Consider the following 16,244-nt stretch of genomic DNA (forward strand, 5'->3'; position numbering starts at 1 on the left):
TAAACGGAACCCAGGAACATTCAGAAAATAATAATGAAATGAGAGAGACTATAAGGTTGTTTAAAGTTATCTGAAAGTTTCGTAAAGGACTAGGACATTTCTCTCTATTTCCCGTCTATTTGTAGCTTTCCAAAAATTCTGTTAGAAAGAATGGAAGTTATGTGAAAACTCGACAGATAACGGATAGACAAGAAAACCTGTTTGAGTTTCTCTATTTCTAGTAGCTGTCTATCCATGAATTACCAAGTTTCCTAGGAAAAAGTAGCACAGAGAAAAAGGTGAGAGATAAGGTATCGTGGGTCACATGGCCACCTAATTGCAGGAATACCCGCGGTTATCCATCTATTACGTCTTACACCGCGAGTGGCACGCTACCGTCGCAGAAGAAAGGTGCACCAGCCGCTCGTTTGCACGCATCAGCATCAGCTGTTGCCTTCACGAGCAGCAAGTTGTGCGAGACTCTTCGGCGTGTCTGCGCGAATAGACGTACGAGATACTTTCGTGACGCGCAATTACCGGAGCTCGCTGCTGCGATGGCTTTTGCGCGCGGCGCGGCGCGGCAATCAGCGTTCCTGAAACCGCCTTTATCTGCGAGACGGCGCGGGCGGCGCGTTATCGATTCCTCAGGGTGATCGCGTTTTAGCCGGCCGAATAACACGCCGGCCTGATAAGAAGCTAAAGATGCAACACGGTCACGAGATCCGTGAAACTCGAATACGTAATATTGATAAATCAGCGTGACGCGGCGATGTCTTGCATCCATTGACATTGCTGCTGCTTGCACCAATGTTATTCGTATCGTTGAGTGATGCCTTTGATGACGAACCCGCACCCGTCTAGTACGTGCACCGAGGAGCAAACACGGGAACGGTGGACCAAAGTTGCAACACGACTCGTTCGTCATGTGTATCACGGTGTCTTTTACGTAGGTAAAACATACCCTTGACAAAAAGTTTTTTAATATTCCTGCGCCCGTCAACCGCGGTAAACGTCTTTGCGAAAAAAAGGGACAGCTTCTTTATGAAGAACGGGAACGCTTAGGGAAAATCCTGTCTCGCGGGAGGGGGTTCTGCATGCCTCTTATAATTAATTCGCGATATGGACGAGAAATGTATCGTTACGCGCGAAATGTGTTTATCGGCGAAATTAAGATTCGCGCATTTCTTGGAAAGGACGATCGTATCGCGAGTGATTTTTGCTCGTTTGAAAGCATCGTGGAATGCGGGGGATAGAGCGCAGAACGAGAAAAATGCATTTTATCCCGGTGTGAAGTGTACAAATTGTTATCCCGTTGATTGCAAACGAATTAATTAAATTCTTTGCCGGGATAATATAATACAAGATTAAATTCGCAGGATGCCTCGACCGTGAGGCTCTCGTTTTTCAATTTGTGATTTATTTTATAGCTGGGAAGCGTGAAAATATTTTGAGTAATAATCGCAGATTAGATCGAAAAATTATGCTAAGCTGTGGATGTGCGCGCTTGCCGCGCATTTCCATATTAACAGCAATCGACGTACGTAGCAGAGTCTCCAGACGCATTTAACCCCTCACTGTGTTACCAATTTTCCGGCATATAATTGGAGCAGCATGATGCTAAGGCAATAAGGGGGAAAATAATACAAGAAAAGATCGGATACGGAAAAATTCATTAAAGGAGTGCTCGACGGAACTCGTAACGACGTTAAACGTCCGTGAACACTGCGATGCTCTGTCGCACGTAAAGGATGCAAAAGAACGCTTTTACTGTTTTGTCGCCAATTGACACTCTGAATGCAAAAACCGGGCAATTCCGGTTTGAAGATGTTGCAGAAAAAGTGGTAGTACTGTTCATGACTTCCTGAAATTTTACTCGGTTCTTGCTTAATTCAGGTTCCGCGTGCATCAAGTCGTTTTATAGAACAAACTATGTCTCTTCCTTTCAGCCATTATACAGCCACACACGTAAAAAGATAATAGAGATAAAATAATAATTAAAAAATTTAATATAGAACCAATCTAAAATTCCAATAAAAATTTAATGAAAAAAATTTTTAATGGCAAAAAATTTTAACAATCAAAGCTATATGTCTGCGCTGAATGAAATTTCAAATAAAGAGGAAAGCCATGTCGCGTTATCGTGATCAGACTCGAATTTCGCATTAGTAGCGATTGCCTCAACGTGCACTTGCTGAATCGCACGGTCTCAACATATAAATGAAGGGATGCATGACTGCGCTCCCCTCATTCAAAAAAAGCGTACCGACGATTGCGAAAGCCAGCGATGACCAGAACGTGACCGATTTTTGCGCTAAAAAACTGAACACAACACCATTTCACTTTTGTTCGCCGTACGCGTTATCTGGACACTGAATCTTGCATCAGTCGGTAGACCACTAGTCAGCTGAATGCCGAATAATTCATTTATCGAGGAAAAAAAAATAAAAAAAGAATAAACTCACGCGGTTTCTGCGTTCCGAGCCCTCAATCACTTTTTATCGATTTCCTGGCAATCGAGCAGCGCGCGGCACGATAAAAGAAACTAATAAAGAGACCGATAGGATTAGATATGGACGATATCGCGCGTCTGCGTATCGCGTAACCCGATAAAGCGCGAAAATAGCGCCAAGTGACGTGTTCGCGTCAATTACAGCCATTCCAGCGCGTTGTAAAGGGCGATAATCGTGATTGGCAATTACGCCTGCAGAGAGAAAGGACGAAAAGAAGAAAGAAAAATCATGCGACCGGGTCGTCGCGCCGCGGGCACGTCGTCATCGTCGCGGATCGCTAGCACGAGCCCGCATGCAAATTGGAGCTTAATTTGTTCGTTAGCGCGCTTAACCCACCGAAGAAAAGTTAGATTAAACCGGCGGAAATTCCATGGCTAACTTCCGCGGCGCGATCCGTACGTGTACGTACGGATCTTAAAATCCGACCTCGACTTGCCGTACTCGGTAGTGGTATTGTGCTCATCGGAACAACGAGGGAAAAAAATCAAAAGAGAGTTTGGCACGAACACGCTCAGAATTACAAGACACTAACGAAGACACCATCGAAATGTGAGCAGTGCCGTCGAAACATCGACGCTCTCGGGTATTCCGATATTTTATGTACAGATACACGGCTCTTCGCATTCCCGGCATCTCGACAATTTTTTCTTGTTTTTTTCTATCAATATTGTATAATATTTATCGCGCACGAACAATCGATCATTTATTCCGTGCAATACGCGAGCCATTAATATGCTACATAGAAAGCGGTTGCTATTTCGAACCATCCCTTAATTTGTACTTCTGACTGCCACGATTTCATTAGACATAAAGTCTTATTAACACGCAACGGTGATCTCGCAATTAGTTATCTCTTTCTGATGCATGCAGAGAAAATGGGACCCAGCGGACCCCGCGAATCTCGTTTGCCTCGAGTTTTCCCCTAACAATTTTTCTCTGCAAGAGAAGAGGAGGTAATATATGCGTCCGGGGGATGTTTTAGGTTCAAAAATAATTAAACACCGAAGAAAATTTTCAGAGCGGAGCGGAGTACGCGCGATATTTCCACGGTGTATAACAGTCTCCGTGCGAAATGAGAAAACGTTGGTGTCCCCGGTGGGAGAAAGCCCCGGCGTGCATTAAGACACACCTCGTATACGTCCAACCTTCGCCACATAACCCACAAAGTACCGTCGTCTCTTTCCTACGCTTGCTCAAAGAAAACCTTCGATACGAGAAACGATCGCATTGCACAATACGGCGAAAGCAATTATTTCCACCGCGCCCGCTCGTGAACAGAAAAGCAAGCAGCGCCGCGTCGACGAGAGCAGCAAGCAAGATGATGCGACGATCGTGACGCGATTTACGTTAGCTTTGTGCATACACGCGAGTTTCACGTAAACGTAATACAGGTTCACTTTTAATCATTTCGACGTGGATACGCACAAATCACCTATTTTACAGAAAACATAACGTTTGTTGCGAATTAATTGAATTGATTAATCGAAACGTATAAAATTTTCTAGGCTGTAAATGCAATTGTTAGAAAGATTAATGATCATGGGAAAATATTATTTAAACATTGGGAATATGGACAGCTTTAATATGAACAACTCTTTTATAAAAAAATATGGTTATTAAATTGTCGAAAAGTTAATTTACAATTGACATTTATAAATAATATATTATTTTCAAATAAAATATATTTTATACGCAGGGAGAGGATTACTCACAGGGAGAACAACAGAACTGTCAAAAAGAATTTTGTTTCGCGTAATTAATGTATGTACAAACATCCTTTTATGTCATAATGTTGCATAAAACTTTTAAGTCAATTTTCCATATTTTTATGTGTATGATGCAGAACGTTTTGTGCCCTTTTACATAACAATGTTGAATTACTGAAGATAAAATTTCATTTTTCAGTATGTTAATGGAATTATCTTTGATCATTCCTATTTTCCATTATTAGCAGAATGTAATGAAGTTATTATCAAAGATTCTTGAAATGACGTTTTCTTCTTTGTTTTGCTCAAGTAGCTCTTAGTCTTGATATTTCCTTTAATGCTTTTTATATATTATATACCATATTTTTAACTGCGTTTACCTTCTATACCAATCTATTCATAAAATATTACGAAATATTCGTTGCATGCTTTTTATAAATATAAATTTTTTATATAAACATTTTATATAAATATTTCTATATCCAATATCAATTGATTCAGTTTTTTAATAAAAAAGATACAAAACGTCCGTGATTTGATAAAATACCAGTCTGTCTCATCATTTTTCGACATTTCCATAGTTATTATGTAAAATTCACGTTCCTACTACAAGCTATTTCATTCGCTACCGTTATCTTATACGATCGGAATTAAATTACCATATTCAATAACAGGTTGAGCACTGCAAATTATGGTGATGATAGATTATATTAAACGTTTCCAAATTATATCAATTCATTACGAAAAGTCGTAAATGAAGAAGATTTATAATGAAAAATCTCGCAACACTGCAAAATTCGTGAACTATCACATTGTTATTCCGAGCTAATAGCAACTTGTAATTATGATATTGCAGCAGCGATGTGCATTAACAAATGAAGCGGAGGAGAGTGCTCGGAGGAGATGGATAGAGAGGAAATCATGAAACTCGGTCGGAACTCGTGATGAAAAGTATCGATTAATTCCTATCGCGTTTTATGCTCGTTTATCCGCAGGAAACTAGACAACGCGCAAGGATTTCCACGTTTAACTATGACGCAATGAAGTGCGGTTTAATTATCATGCATTACCTGCATTATCTACCAATTACACGTACCCGAACGTTCCCAGCGATGCCCGCACGATTCCGGCTTTCCGCGCAATGCGAAAGGTCGTGCGGCCAAATGAGAAATCATGTAGTGAAAATCCGTTTTTTTTTAATTACATACGCACATGTGTGTTTTCACAAGAAATGCTCTCGAACATGACTGTTCGAAAGCAAAAATGTACCTCGCGAAATAAATACGAGCGTTTCGTTTCACTTAACATGAACGATTTTCCGGATTCTACATCGAGAGAAAGACGAGAAAGAGACTCGGATTGTTGCTTTTTTAATGTTCTCTATGTTAGTTAACTGAAAAAAGTAGTTCCCTCAATGATATCTCTCAACCAATTTTTGAGAACAGTGACAGAAATATAATACAAAAAATATAAAAAGAATAATTGAATAATTAGATATTGATAAAAGCAATTTCGGGAATTAAGAATTTCGCGCTGCTGAATTACTGTTGCCATATTCCTCACATAATTAAAATTTAAGAAGCAAGAAAGACGAATAGTTTTAAGAATAGTAACCATATTAATTTAATGGGATCATTTTGGCGAGAGATGGCTTATATGCTGCGCGAATAATGTAATTGGGAATATATTCAGACGCTGCTATTCGCAAGATTCATTACGAATTCCGCGCAATAATTGTCTGCTCGTGTCGTATCGATATGCGAATTTCTATTTCATTTCACTTCCTTCTATCTCTTGATATACATGCAAACCGGATTGGCCACGATTTAAATGCAGTAAACGCGGTATATACGTGTAGAAAAGCAAGAATTATTAGATTAAAAGCAAAAATTTCACATTTTCCAACATTTACATGAACAAATCTAGTAATATTTACCGTTTAATCTGGGGAAAGTTGGAAAGTTGTGGAAAAAATGCGGGATTTCGAAACGTAACAAAATAATTCGGTCGTAAATGATATTTGACTTTCGAATTCCATATAACATTCATTACAATCGAATACAAGAAGCATCGATTTAATTATCAAGCTCATTAATGATATGGCAATGCAATAAATTGCGACAAGTTTAAATTAGCTTCAAAAATGCTACTTACAGCGTATAATTATTTTTTAAGATATATGTAGCACTCATAAAATTGTTTAATAGCTAAATAACTTTAAAGTTAGAAACTACATTTTAAAATATTTTTTCAAGAGATATTACCGTATTATCAGATCATTGAATCTTCATTTATCTGTATAAACGTAACAAAAATCAGTTTATGCAAAAATGATCGCAGTCGAATGCAGAAATCATGACTGTTTCAAATTCGCATTCGAATTCGATTAATTTTATCTTCCTTCGCGCGATATAAAGATAAACGTAATCTTATCTATATAACAGAATCTATCTGTGTATGTTATCGATGTAACAGAAAAATAAAAATTTCTCATTTTTACTAAAGAAAGAAAAACTAAAATTTTTAATGGTCTAGAAACACAATTTTGTTAAACAGATTAATGGTGCTTATATGTATATATATACCTATGTGAAACAGGTAATAGAATATAACGATACAATGATTCATTTTATAGATCCATTCCTCCCCTCTGTAAATAATAGATAACATCGACAATGATTCACTCGCATACAATGACACACACAAATTTACACACAATGAAAAACACAAGTTTATAAATAAACACCCTTTGCGCAGAGCAAAGACCAATTGCCAATAAAGTAATAAATAATTCAAGCAACAAGACCAATGAATTTTCGCAGCAATCACTTGTCTCTCGGACGCGCTGTAAAAAGAAATCACTCTCCGTAGCGTAGTTCTCGCGAATATAGTCTTTAGTTTATGTTCGTGCTAATGGTTTATTGACGCGACCGACGCGTCCAAGTTTCGACGTTTCTTCGGTGTAAGAAGATTACAGCGTAACTTTACTCGAAGTCGGCGGGGCACGTCATCTACGTGCGCCTCCCACGAGTTCGCGCAATAGAGATACGCAACGGTTGACGCAATCTCGTTATGTTGGTGGAAACAATTCGAGGTATTTCGCACCTCTCGAATGAGATTGGCGGATCGAAATTAAATCGACTCCATTAGAGAGAATTCGCTTTTTCATGGTAAAATTATTAATGGAAAAATAAGAGCGTCACACATATACAACGTTTGTTTCTTTAAATTCACCTGATTATTATTGCTCTTTTGTAACACTGAATTCGTTCGTAGTAAAAAGCAAAATAGTACTGAATATTTAGAATTTGTTTTGTTATTACGTCGCGGAGCATGTCATTAAAAACTTTTAGTGTACAGAGTAAACTGTTAGCACAGTAAGAGATTACTAGAGAGAAAGAAACTCGAAATATTATCTTCTCAAAGAAATTGGATTTTAAAACTCAAGATAAGATGTTTCTTTCTTTCTTCAATAATACGGAATATGTCCATTTCTTTTTAATATCGCATCTTTAGTCTATTGTATTGCTGTTTCCGTGCATTAACATCTTTTTGAGTTTTGGCGATCTCATTTCAAAGAAGCAATTTATCAGCGATGAAGACAGCGATCCCGGAGTTCCATTTAATCACACAAGTTGTACATGTGACTTATTTTTCTTATATGAAAAAGAAAAGAGGAAGAGAGACAGAGAAATAGAGAGACGCATGTTTCCTTTTTACCGTCAGTTCATTCTGCGGAAACGTGTTTCTTGTTCTGAATTAAGTGCTACCGCGATGAATAGTGCTCGTCGATTTGTTAAATATAGATTTCGTAAATGTACGTGAAAATCGATAAAAAATCATTTGTACATTAGTTTTGCAACTTTTATTTTACATAAATTAATATATAACCGATTTGTCAACTAAGTAAACGATGCATCTTGAGATTGTTACTCAATGCAATTTCTAATAACAAATAATAATGATAAATTAATTTTTGCCAACTGCGCGCACGTATACTCATATATTTGTTGCATTTATTATTTATGATATGCGTCTGCAAAACAGGTGTGCGCGATTGCGAACATTTTCATGAATTATTCAAATTGTATCAGTTATTAATTTCTGATCTTTATTTATTTCCATTGTCAATTTTTGAAAAATACTCGAAAGTACATTTCATATATAGGCTCATGCGGTTTCAATACAAATCGCAAATTCGTAGAAATAGCGATTTAAAATGAAGAAAAATAAAACAAATCAGAATTGTATCTATTTGAAATGCTGACCATTAAGCTTGTCCATTAAACTCTCTCTAACAATAAATATAAATATCGTATCAATAATAACAAAAAGACATCTGCAACAGAGATCAACGAGAGAGACACAAAGCGAGAGAGTGAGAGCGAGAAAGAGAGAGCGAGAGAGAGGGAGAGAGAGAATACTGTTATAGCCCGACCATCGCAGAGCTATTGCACCAAGTCTATCCGGTTCACGTGGCGCGAAGTTTCTGCTGAGAAATGGCGGTCGGGTTCGCCGGCTTTGTCGAACAACCATTTGTGCACTTACCTATCTCGCTGATGGCCCACCGTCTCGTCGAGTTCCTGAAGGGTCGCATGGTTGTCAGTCCGGTGGCGTCGGTACCCGAAATGGTCTGGCACAGTCTCGGTTGCTTCCTCTCCCTTACTTCGCCGAAGTAACCAGCTGCTGCCGCAGCGGAGCTACAGGCTGCCGGCGAGTCCGCAAACGATTCGCACGCGCGATCTCACGCACACCATCGCGCAACGTGCGCGCTGCCTCTCGCGAAATCTCGCGCGCACACGACGAACCGGGATCCCACCGGCGAGGAGACGTGTACCGTGTTCTCTTGGAGCCGTGTTGTCGTCGTCGTCGTCTGCGATGGACTTTTCCTTCTTGCCGAGCGAGCGGCAGGAACGCAATTGCGTCACGGCTGCCCCACCGTTCGACAAACCGTCGTCCTGCGGCTCCCTCGCGAGAGATCCCTCTTCCTCAACCTGTTCAAGGACAGACGCGTTGCGTCGTAAAAAAGGACGTTCCCCTAACGTGGCCTGCGCGTTGCCAGCGATGTTTTTCGAGCGAGAACAATGATCCCACTCGAGATATATAATACTATGTGGAACTCTCTTTTTCCACGAAAAATTGAATGTTAATTCCAATTTCGTGTTAATGTATAAGTCTTATATTTCTACTTCTCAATTTTTTAATTTAAATTGTTTGTGTATGTGTGTGTAAATTCACTGTAATAAGACCGAATATAAGATAAATGTATGCTGTACGTATTTATTCCGAGTCGTTTTTGTCATTTCTTTTTATAAAATTGTAAAACACTCGGAATAGCGTATCGAGAATTTAATTTAAATATTCTCTCGGCAATCTGCTCTTTTTGATCCAGCAGAGAGTTGAGAAGCAGATTTTGTTTCTATACGAAGAAGCGAGTTGGGAAAGAGAGAAAAGTTGGCGAAAATTAAGTTTACTGGAGTTTAACCCAAAAAGGAATCGGAAAAACCCTGGTTTTGGTTTCGGCGCAGTTTCCGAACAGACGCGAGAAGTTGGCAGTCGAAGATTGAATTCCCGCGAAATTTCGTAATCGAGCGTCCGATGCGTGAATTCAGACGGTTCAGCCGATTGAGATTCCATGCGATATTCGCAGCGAGAATTGAAAGTTTACGATTAGAAATCGACCGCACGCGCGAATATGAATTGTAAATTGGTTTCACCTCAACTCGATAATCGCGAATCGATTCGATCTATCCGTAAGTGACTCGGAGAATACGATCAAGTTTTTACACGCACCGTGTACGAAGCAAACTTTGAGAACGTTTTTATTTGCGGTTCGTATAAATTGTCCGTATAAGCCGATCACGGTTCTTCAAAACAAAATCAAGAAAACTAGAATAAAAACAAAGAAGCATTTGCATTCTCAAAACATTCAATTAAAATCCAAAAACGAAATTCGACCAAATTTCGAATTCCAAAATGGAGAATCCGTCATTGCACAAAGGCACAACTTCTCGCGTCTCACTACTTCGTAGAGTCGCCAACTTCACGTCGAACAAATCGGCCACTTTCAGGTAGAAAATCACCGAGCTTGAAACGAGCTTCAAGCGGAACAAAAGATGCAGGAATCACAGAAAATATGATGCAAAAATACAACGTGCACCTACGCACACATACACACATACCAATAATTCCGAAGAAGCGATCACGTGAATGGCGGAATCACTGATACATTTCCTCACGTCTTACTGTCTCGAGTGCTTAATCAGTCCCACACAAAGAGAGAAACACGAATCGGCAAGAGTCCTCACGAGAGAGAGCTCTCTCACTCTCGTACACGAAGCCACCTCGACGGCGTCTCGCGCGCAACTGCGAGCGACGCTACACGAAGGGAGAGGGGGGAGGCGGGGGAAGCGAATCGCGAGGCTTTAGATCGCGACTTCGGATCGACTCGCACGGCTTTTCCGGCTCGATTTTCTCGGAGATGCTCGACGCGATCTCGCTCGAGGAATGCGCGCGCGCGCCCGCGCGCGATCGTCCGTTGCGCTGCGCTGTGTATCGTAGCACCTTCGGCTTTCCGAAACGACGCGATCGAGCGTCGAAGCGAGCGAGCGAATGAGCGAACGAGCGCGCACGTAAACACAACTTGCTCGGACGAAGCCTCACGTTCGACTGTACGCCTCGTGGCGAGCGCGCTCACATCGCCGACCGTTCTTCACCCTCGGCTCCCGTGTTGTCATCGAGCCTGTGCACGAGCAGTGCCTACGTGCCACCGCCAGCTCTTGCAGGAGGGTTGCTCGAGGGAGAAGCGCTTTTCGAACATGTAGAGGCAGCGCGAGGATATATCGCGTTGCACGGATCAGTGCTTCTCAAAGTGGCGATCTGACGAGGGGACGTTTAGAAATGCGTATTTAGCGCGCGTCCAATGTTTACGTTTATTCTTTGCCGTATTAAGAAAATTTCGATATTTATTTATCAAATATTATTTTTATATGTTTATTTATTTATGTTATTTTTGTATAAATTTATTGATTTATTAGATATTTCTATTATTCTTGCTTTCATGATACATCGGATTGAGTCATTGGTAATTTCCGACATAGATGACGTATACGTGTGTGTTTTTGTTCTAATTGTAAGTTACTCAACCGCGCTGGTGGCTTTATGTAACGCGAAAAATTCTTATTCATTAGATTGACTCATTGATAAAGAAAATTGGAGCAAATTTTTAGTATAAAAAGTTCGCAGCGTAAACGACGCACATTTCTGAAACTGCATATATACAGGATGACGTATGTTTACAGATTTTCTGATTGTAATATGTATGCGCTGCTTCCGCATGTTGACTGTCAAGGATTCTGTAATAAACGAAATTCGAATCGATAGTGTTCATAAAACTAAAAGGCGGATTCATATTTATAAGAATTATTTTTATTCATTTTGCTGCCGCGAAAAATATGGTGTGCAGGTTCCAAAGATACATATCAAACAATAGTAAAGATAAATCGAAATTATTTAAATCGGAAAAAACTCTGATAAAAATATTAAAAACCATCAGAGGTTTTACATCTACATGTCACGTTTTTGATATGGGCAGATATTAGATTAAATAACGTTGCTGTATTTTATTTTAATAATATTTATTAAATAAGATGTTAAATCACATTTTATACGAAGAGTAGAATTCACATTAAAACCGTTGAATTTAACTTTAGACATGTTTTTCTTCAATAAATTTTACGCACAACTTTCTTGTTTTTATCGCATCCTATTTTATTGTTTTATTACTAGTATCAACACTGCCAAATTATTGTGTAATTAATGACAGGGCATGGATCACTTTCACGGCGATAATATCTGTCATATGCGATTTAATGTAGCAATTAATTCCAGAGATGTTTTCATAAATCTTCCGCGTGAAATTCATAACGGATAATAATACGCTTATACATCACCCAACACAATACGACAATTTAAAATCTATATAAAAGGGATATCCCGACGATCTTGATTTGCGGTATTAATTAAAGTCTAACAGCCGAAGTAGCGTTTCCAGCGAATTGAAATTTCGTGGAGAACGGACTACCGGGAAAATTTTAATTTCCATGAAACTTTTCAGATGTATGCAAAGTGGCGTGAGATGTAAGTTCAGCAAGTTTTCATTTATCCGTAAAAATGGATTTCAAAGATGGCACCATCACCTCGCGTGTATGTATGTAAATTCACAATTCTCGCCTTCTCACGCCCGCAAATTGAAGGTTACACGTTCTTACAAAAAAATCGCCGCCTTACATTCAGCAAGACGCGCAAATAGACCCGCATAAATTATTGTGCGACATTATCTGTTTTGCATTGTTAGGCAAAAATTCGCAAAACTTATCATTTATTTTCAAAGCAATTACTTTGCCATTAATTTTGATATTATTTTTCTCATCAAAGATTAAAGTCAACATTTTAATATGCAAATATATATAATATCTTAAATATCTCACAAAATTAATAAATGAATAAATAAATAAGTGTATCTAAAAAAAATGTAAAAATAATAAATTACAATTATTTTCTGCAAGAAGACATTTATCATCTTAGAAAAGAATAAAATATCAAATTTTTGTAAATTACAGAGATAATTATAAACCACCCCGAGCAGAAATGTCATATCACGGTACGCTTCTGCGAAATATCACAAACGCTTTCATTCTTTCCAGTTTCCTCTCTTCACTATGCAATGTTATTATATAATCCCGACATTATTGCATTTCCATTCGGAACGCAAGAGACGGCTTTTTAACGTTTTATGTATCACGCGATGAATTATCGTGCTGCTAGGAAAAAAGGAATAATCGCACGCAGGATAGGAAAGCCGTTTAAATGAATTGCTTTTCGGATAAAGTTTAAACAAACGTCCGACTGGTCGAGCGATTATGCGAGGTTCGCGCGTGCTAAAGCACACAGAAAACACCGAAGAGACCACGAGGACGTGGACGAAGGGCTCTTCCGGATGTCACAGTTGGACGATGCAAAATTTCAAATTAATTCTTTCACCGTCGTTTCATTTAATTTTGTCGCTCGCGCGACCGACGGGTTACATCCCCGACGCTAAAAGGGTCGACGAAAACGAGAGCCCCGACGTTCGTTTGCGTTGGAAAGTAACGGCGCGATGCAAAAGGCTCTGGGCGTGGTAAGTCCGAGGAAGCATGTTTGAGCAAGTTTGCACGGTGTGTACCGTGAGCCCGCCGGACTTTCCACGATTTTCCTGAATTGGAATTGGCAATGAAGGCTACCGCGGTACCTCGGACTCTCGCGGAGAGAGAGATGAAGCGACATGTAATTAATCCTTCAAACGAGCGTCGGAAAAAAAAGCAAGTGCGCGCGAGACACTGCTAATGAGGGACGCTAATAAATGCAAATCGGACTATCGGGCTATCGGACTATCGAATATTTTACTTCCGGAAAAATGAAGAGCATGAATGATGCAAAGTATCAATAACGCGAGAAATTGAATACGTAGAGTTAAATTCATGAAGATTGACGTGAATTCATGCAACGGCTGACATGGACAGCAGAAGTGACATTTCCAAGCGAATTGAATTTTTTCGTGAGGAAACTACTACGGACTGCTAGGAATTTCCATGAAACCCTGGGAATTTATCTCTATGATTAAAAAGTGATCAATTCTTTTATCCTGCGTTACATCGAGCCACCTTCGACGTATAACAATTTGTAGAGATGTCGAATTACGGATAATGTCGTCGTCCCGCATGTTAATACTTCAGTAAGCACAATACACTGGTAGAATCATCAGTACGCGTTAGCGGAGTCGTCAGAAACTGACAAAGAAAAATTATACGACAATGGAAAAAGTGATCGAACGCGAATACGCTCGAATGCGAAATGGTCGGAGTAAAAAAAAGATGAAAATAATTCAGGCATCGATATCCGGACAATATTTCACGTTGTTCATTGATTTCGTCAAGATGAGGTGGCGTCGCGTGATTAGCCGACGTCAACGTTGCTCGAAGTAGCGGAGTGAACACGCGCAAATCGATAAGTTCTATCTCCCAAGGCGAGAATCCTTATGAAGACGATCGAGACGCGGTCCTCTGGGGTTTCGGCGGAATTGCGATTCCTCAAGAATATGAAAGTACCGGGAAATGCCGGGGAATTACGCGGACGCGAGTGCCGCCGCGCTGAGGAAAATCGTGCTCGGCAAAGTCACGGAGTGATGTCGCTTGTCGTGATCTAAGATTAATGCCGTGTATCGCGCGGGACGTACTGTCGATTTTACTCAGGTATTGTACGCTCTTTCGTGATTTATAGGGCACCGGCGAAAGCAGGATTTACAGCTGCGGCCGGCTTTTCCTACGAGCCGCCGCGCATTGTCGAAAGCGCCGCGGTGTCGTAAGTCATCATATTTTATTATGTCGTTAGTAATAATTGAGGAAAATACAACCGAGATATATAAGCGCCGACAGCCAGGTACGGTCTTTTCCCTTAAACCCGCTAAACCAACGGCGAGAGACAATGGAACAGTAACGACCCTACGTGTCGTTAGAGTCTGTTACACCCGCCCACTTGCATATTTGCTGTACCGTAAAAATACAGCTATTTGTATATGTGTACCATGTATGCGGAGGAAACTAAAAATAACGAATATTAATATCTAAACTATCGCTTCCTCCAGCTATCTCTATTTTTACGAGATTAGTGGAACTTATTCTGCCATCAAGCGAATTTAAATTTAATTATTGGAATTTCCATTTATTATTTCTTTGTTGCCACAGATACCATTATCTCGGTTCGGAAAATAATATTTTTATCAGACAAAAAGTTTTAATAATATTTTAATACTGCACAATTGATATTATTTGCGCTGTTTCAAAGCCTTGCTTGCGAAAAGTATTTACGAGTTTGCTGCACAAATACTTGACATGAACATGAATCACTAGTTAACGTAATTAACAATACTTGAATAATGTTCAGTTACATGCTGGTGCTTTCACAGATTTATTACGTGGAGATATTTAACGGAAACACTTGAGAGTTATTTACGAATTGATTGCGCCCATCAAGATATCTGACATAAACACGAGCTTCTATCAAAAGCAACCAACTGCGAGAAATATTAGCGTGATTGTATTTCGCATTTTCGTGGTTGCTTAGTCATCATAAATTCTTACATGTATGATAAATCGAAATGAGAACGCCTCCGTAGAGGCTCTCCTTAGAGGGTTTCGCGCACACATGAATAATACATCCTTTTGAGGGCACGTTAACGTTACTCGTTCCCTGCTGACTTTAATGTTTTTCGGGCCTTTTACGAGCCAATAACGAGAAGTTCGTTGCGAGGGCGCAACGCCCTTTGTGTAATTGCGAAGAGTAATTTATTTGTAGCACAGCTATAGTACTCTCCCATATTACAACTCTCGTGTGTTACAACAATGCTCTCGCACGTACGCGTTTAATATCAATCTTGCTGCTTGATTAAATAGTCCACCGACCGCAATAGCGCAGATATTGTACTCGTGATTCTGGTCAACGCAACTCGGAATGGAAAAACACAAGGCGATTATCGTGTCGCTCTTTAAGTTCGGTCAATTGTTTCATGTTAACTGTAGATTGCGAAGTTGTATTAATCACCAGTGTCAACGTGAACTCTCACTCAGCTTAAATACCGCCATAATCCCTTGCGTTAGTAAAAGGATGCAAATGAAATTGCACGTAATGAAAGTTACGCGAAAATACTGCAGCTAGTATCGCGAGAAACGCGCTCGTACTTTTTGCAGAAGAAGAGGTATAACAAAATTTGTGATTTGACTTGATTAAATTATTGGAAATAATCACATTTCGATTTTTATTTAAGATCGTCGTCGTATAATGGCTGTAACTTTAGTACGAGGGAATCCATATAGGGAACCTTCGAGAACATCGATTCTACTCGCACACCTTCTATTCGTGTATACGTGAACACTTCAAATTTTATTTTTACTTTGTCAATACGTTAGAAACACGTTTGAGTATAGAGAAATTTAATTATGTCGATACGATACAT

The 16,244-nt window shown here is 39.6% G+C and overlaps 1 protein-coding gene across 1 annotated transcript in view; it reads right to left on the reverse strand.

Moving 5' to 3' along the window:
- Nucleotides 1-10,883, reverse strand: part of LOC105282049 (slit homolog 3 protein) — a 73,740-nt gene extending 62,857 nt beyond the window's left edge. The window contains exons 1-2 of the mRNA XM_011343733.3: nucleotides 10,378-10,883; nucleotides 8,744-9,189 (exon numbers count right to left, since the gene is read on the reverse strand). Of these exons, the coding sequence (XP_011342035.1) occupies nucleotides 8,744-8,792 (49 nt within the window). The 5' untranslated portion in view covers nucleotides 8,793-9,189; nucleotides 10,378-10,883. The remainder of the gene's footprint in view (nucleotides 1-8,743; nucleotides 9,190-10,377) is intronic.
- Nucleotides 10,884-16,244: the final 5,361 nt, after the last annotated feature.

Source organism: Ooceraea biroi, chromosome 7, assembly GCF_003672135.1.
Source record: "Ooceraea biroi isolate clonal line C1 chromosome 7, Obir_v5.4, whole genome shotgun sequence".
Taxonomy (NCBI): Eukaryota; Metazoa; Arthropoda; class Insecta; order Hymenoptera; family Formicidae; genus Ooceraea; species Ooceraea biroi.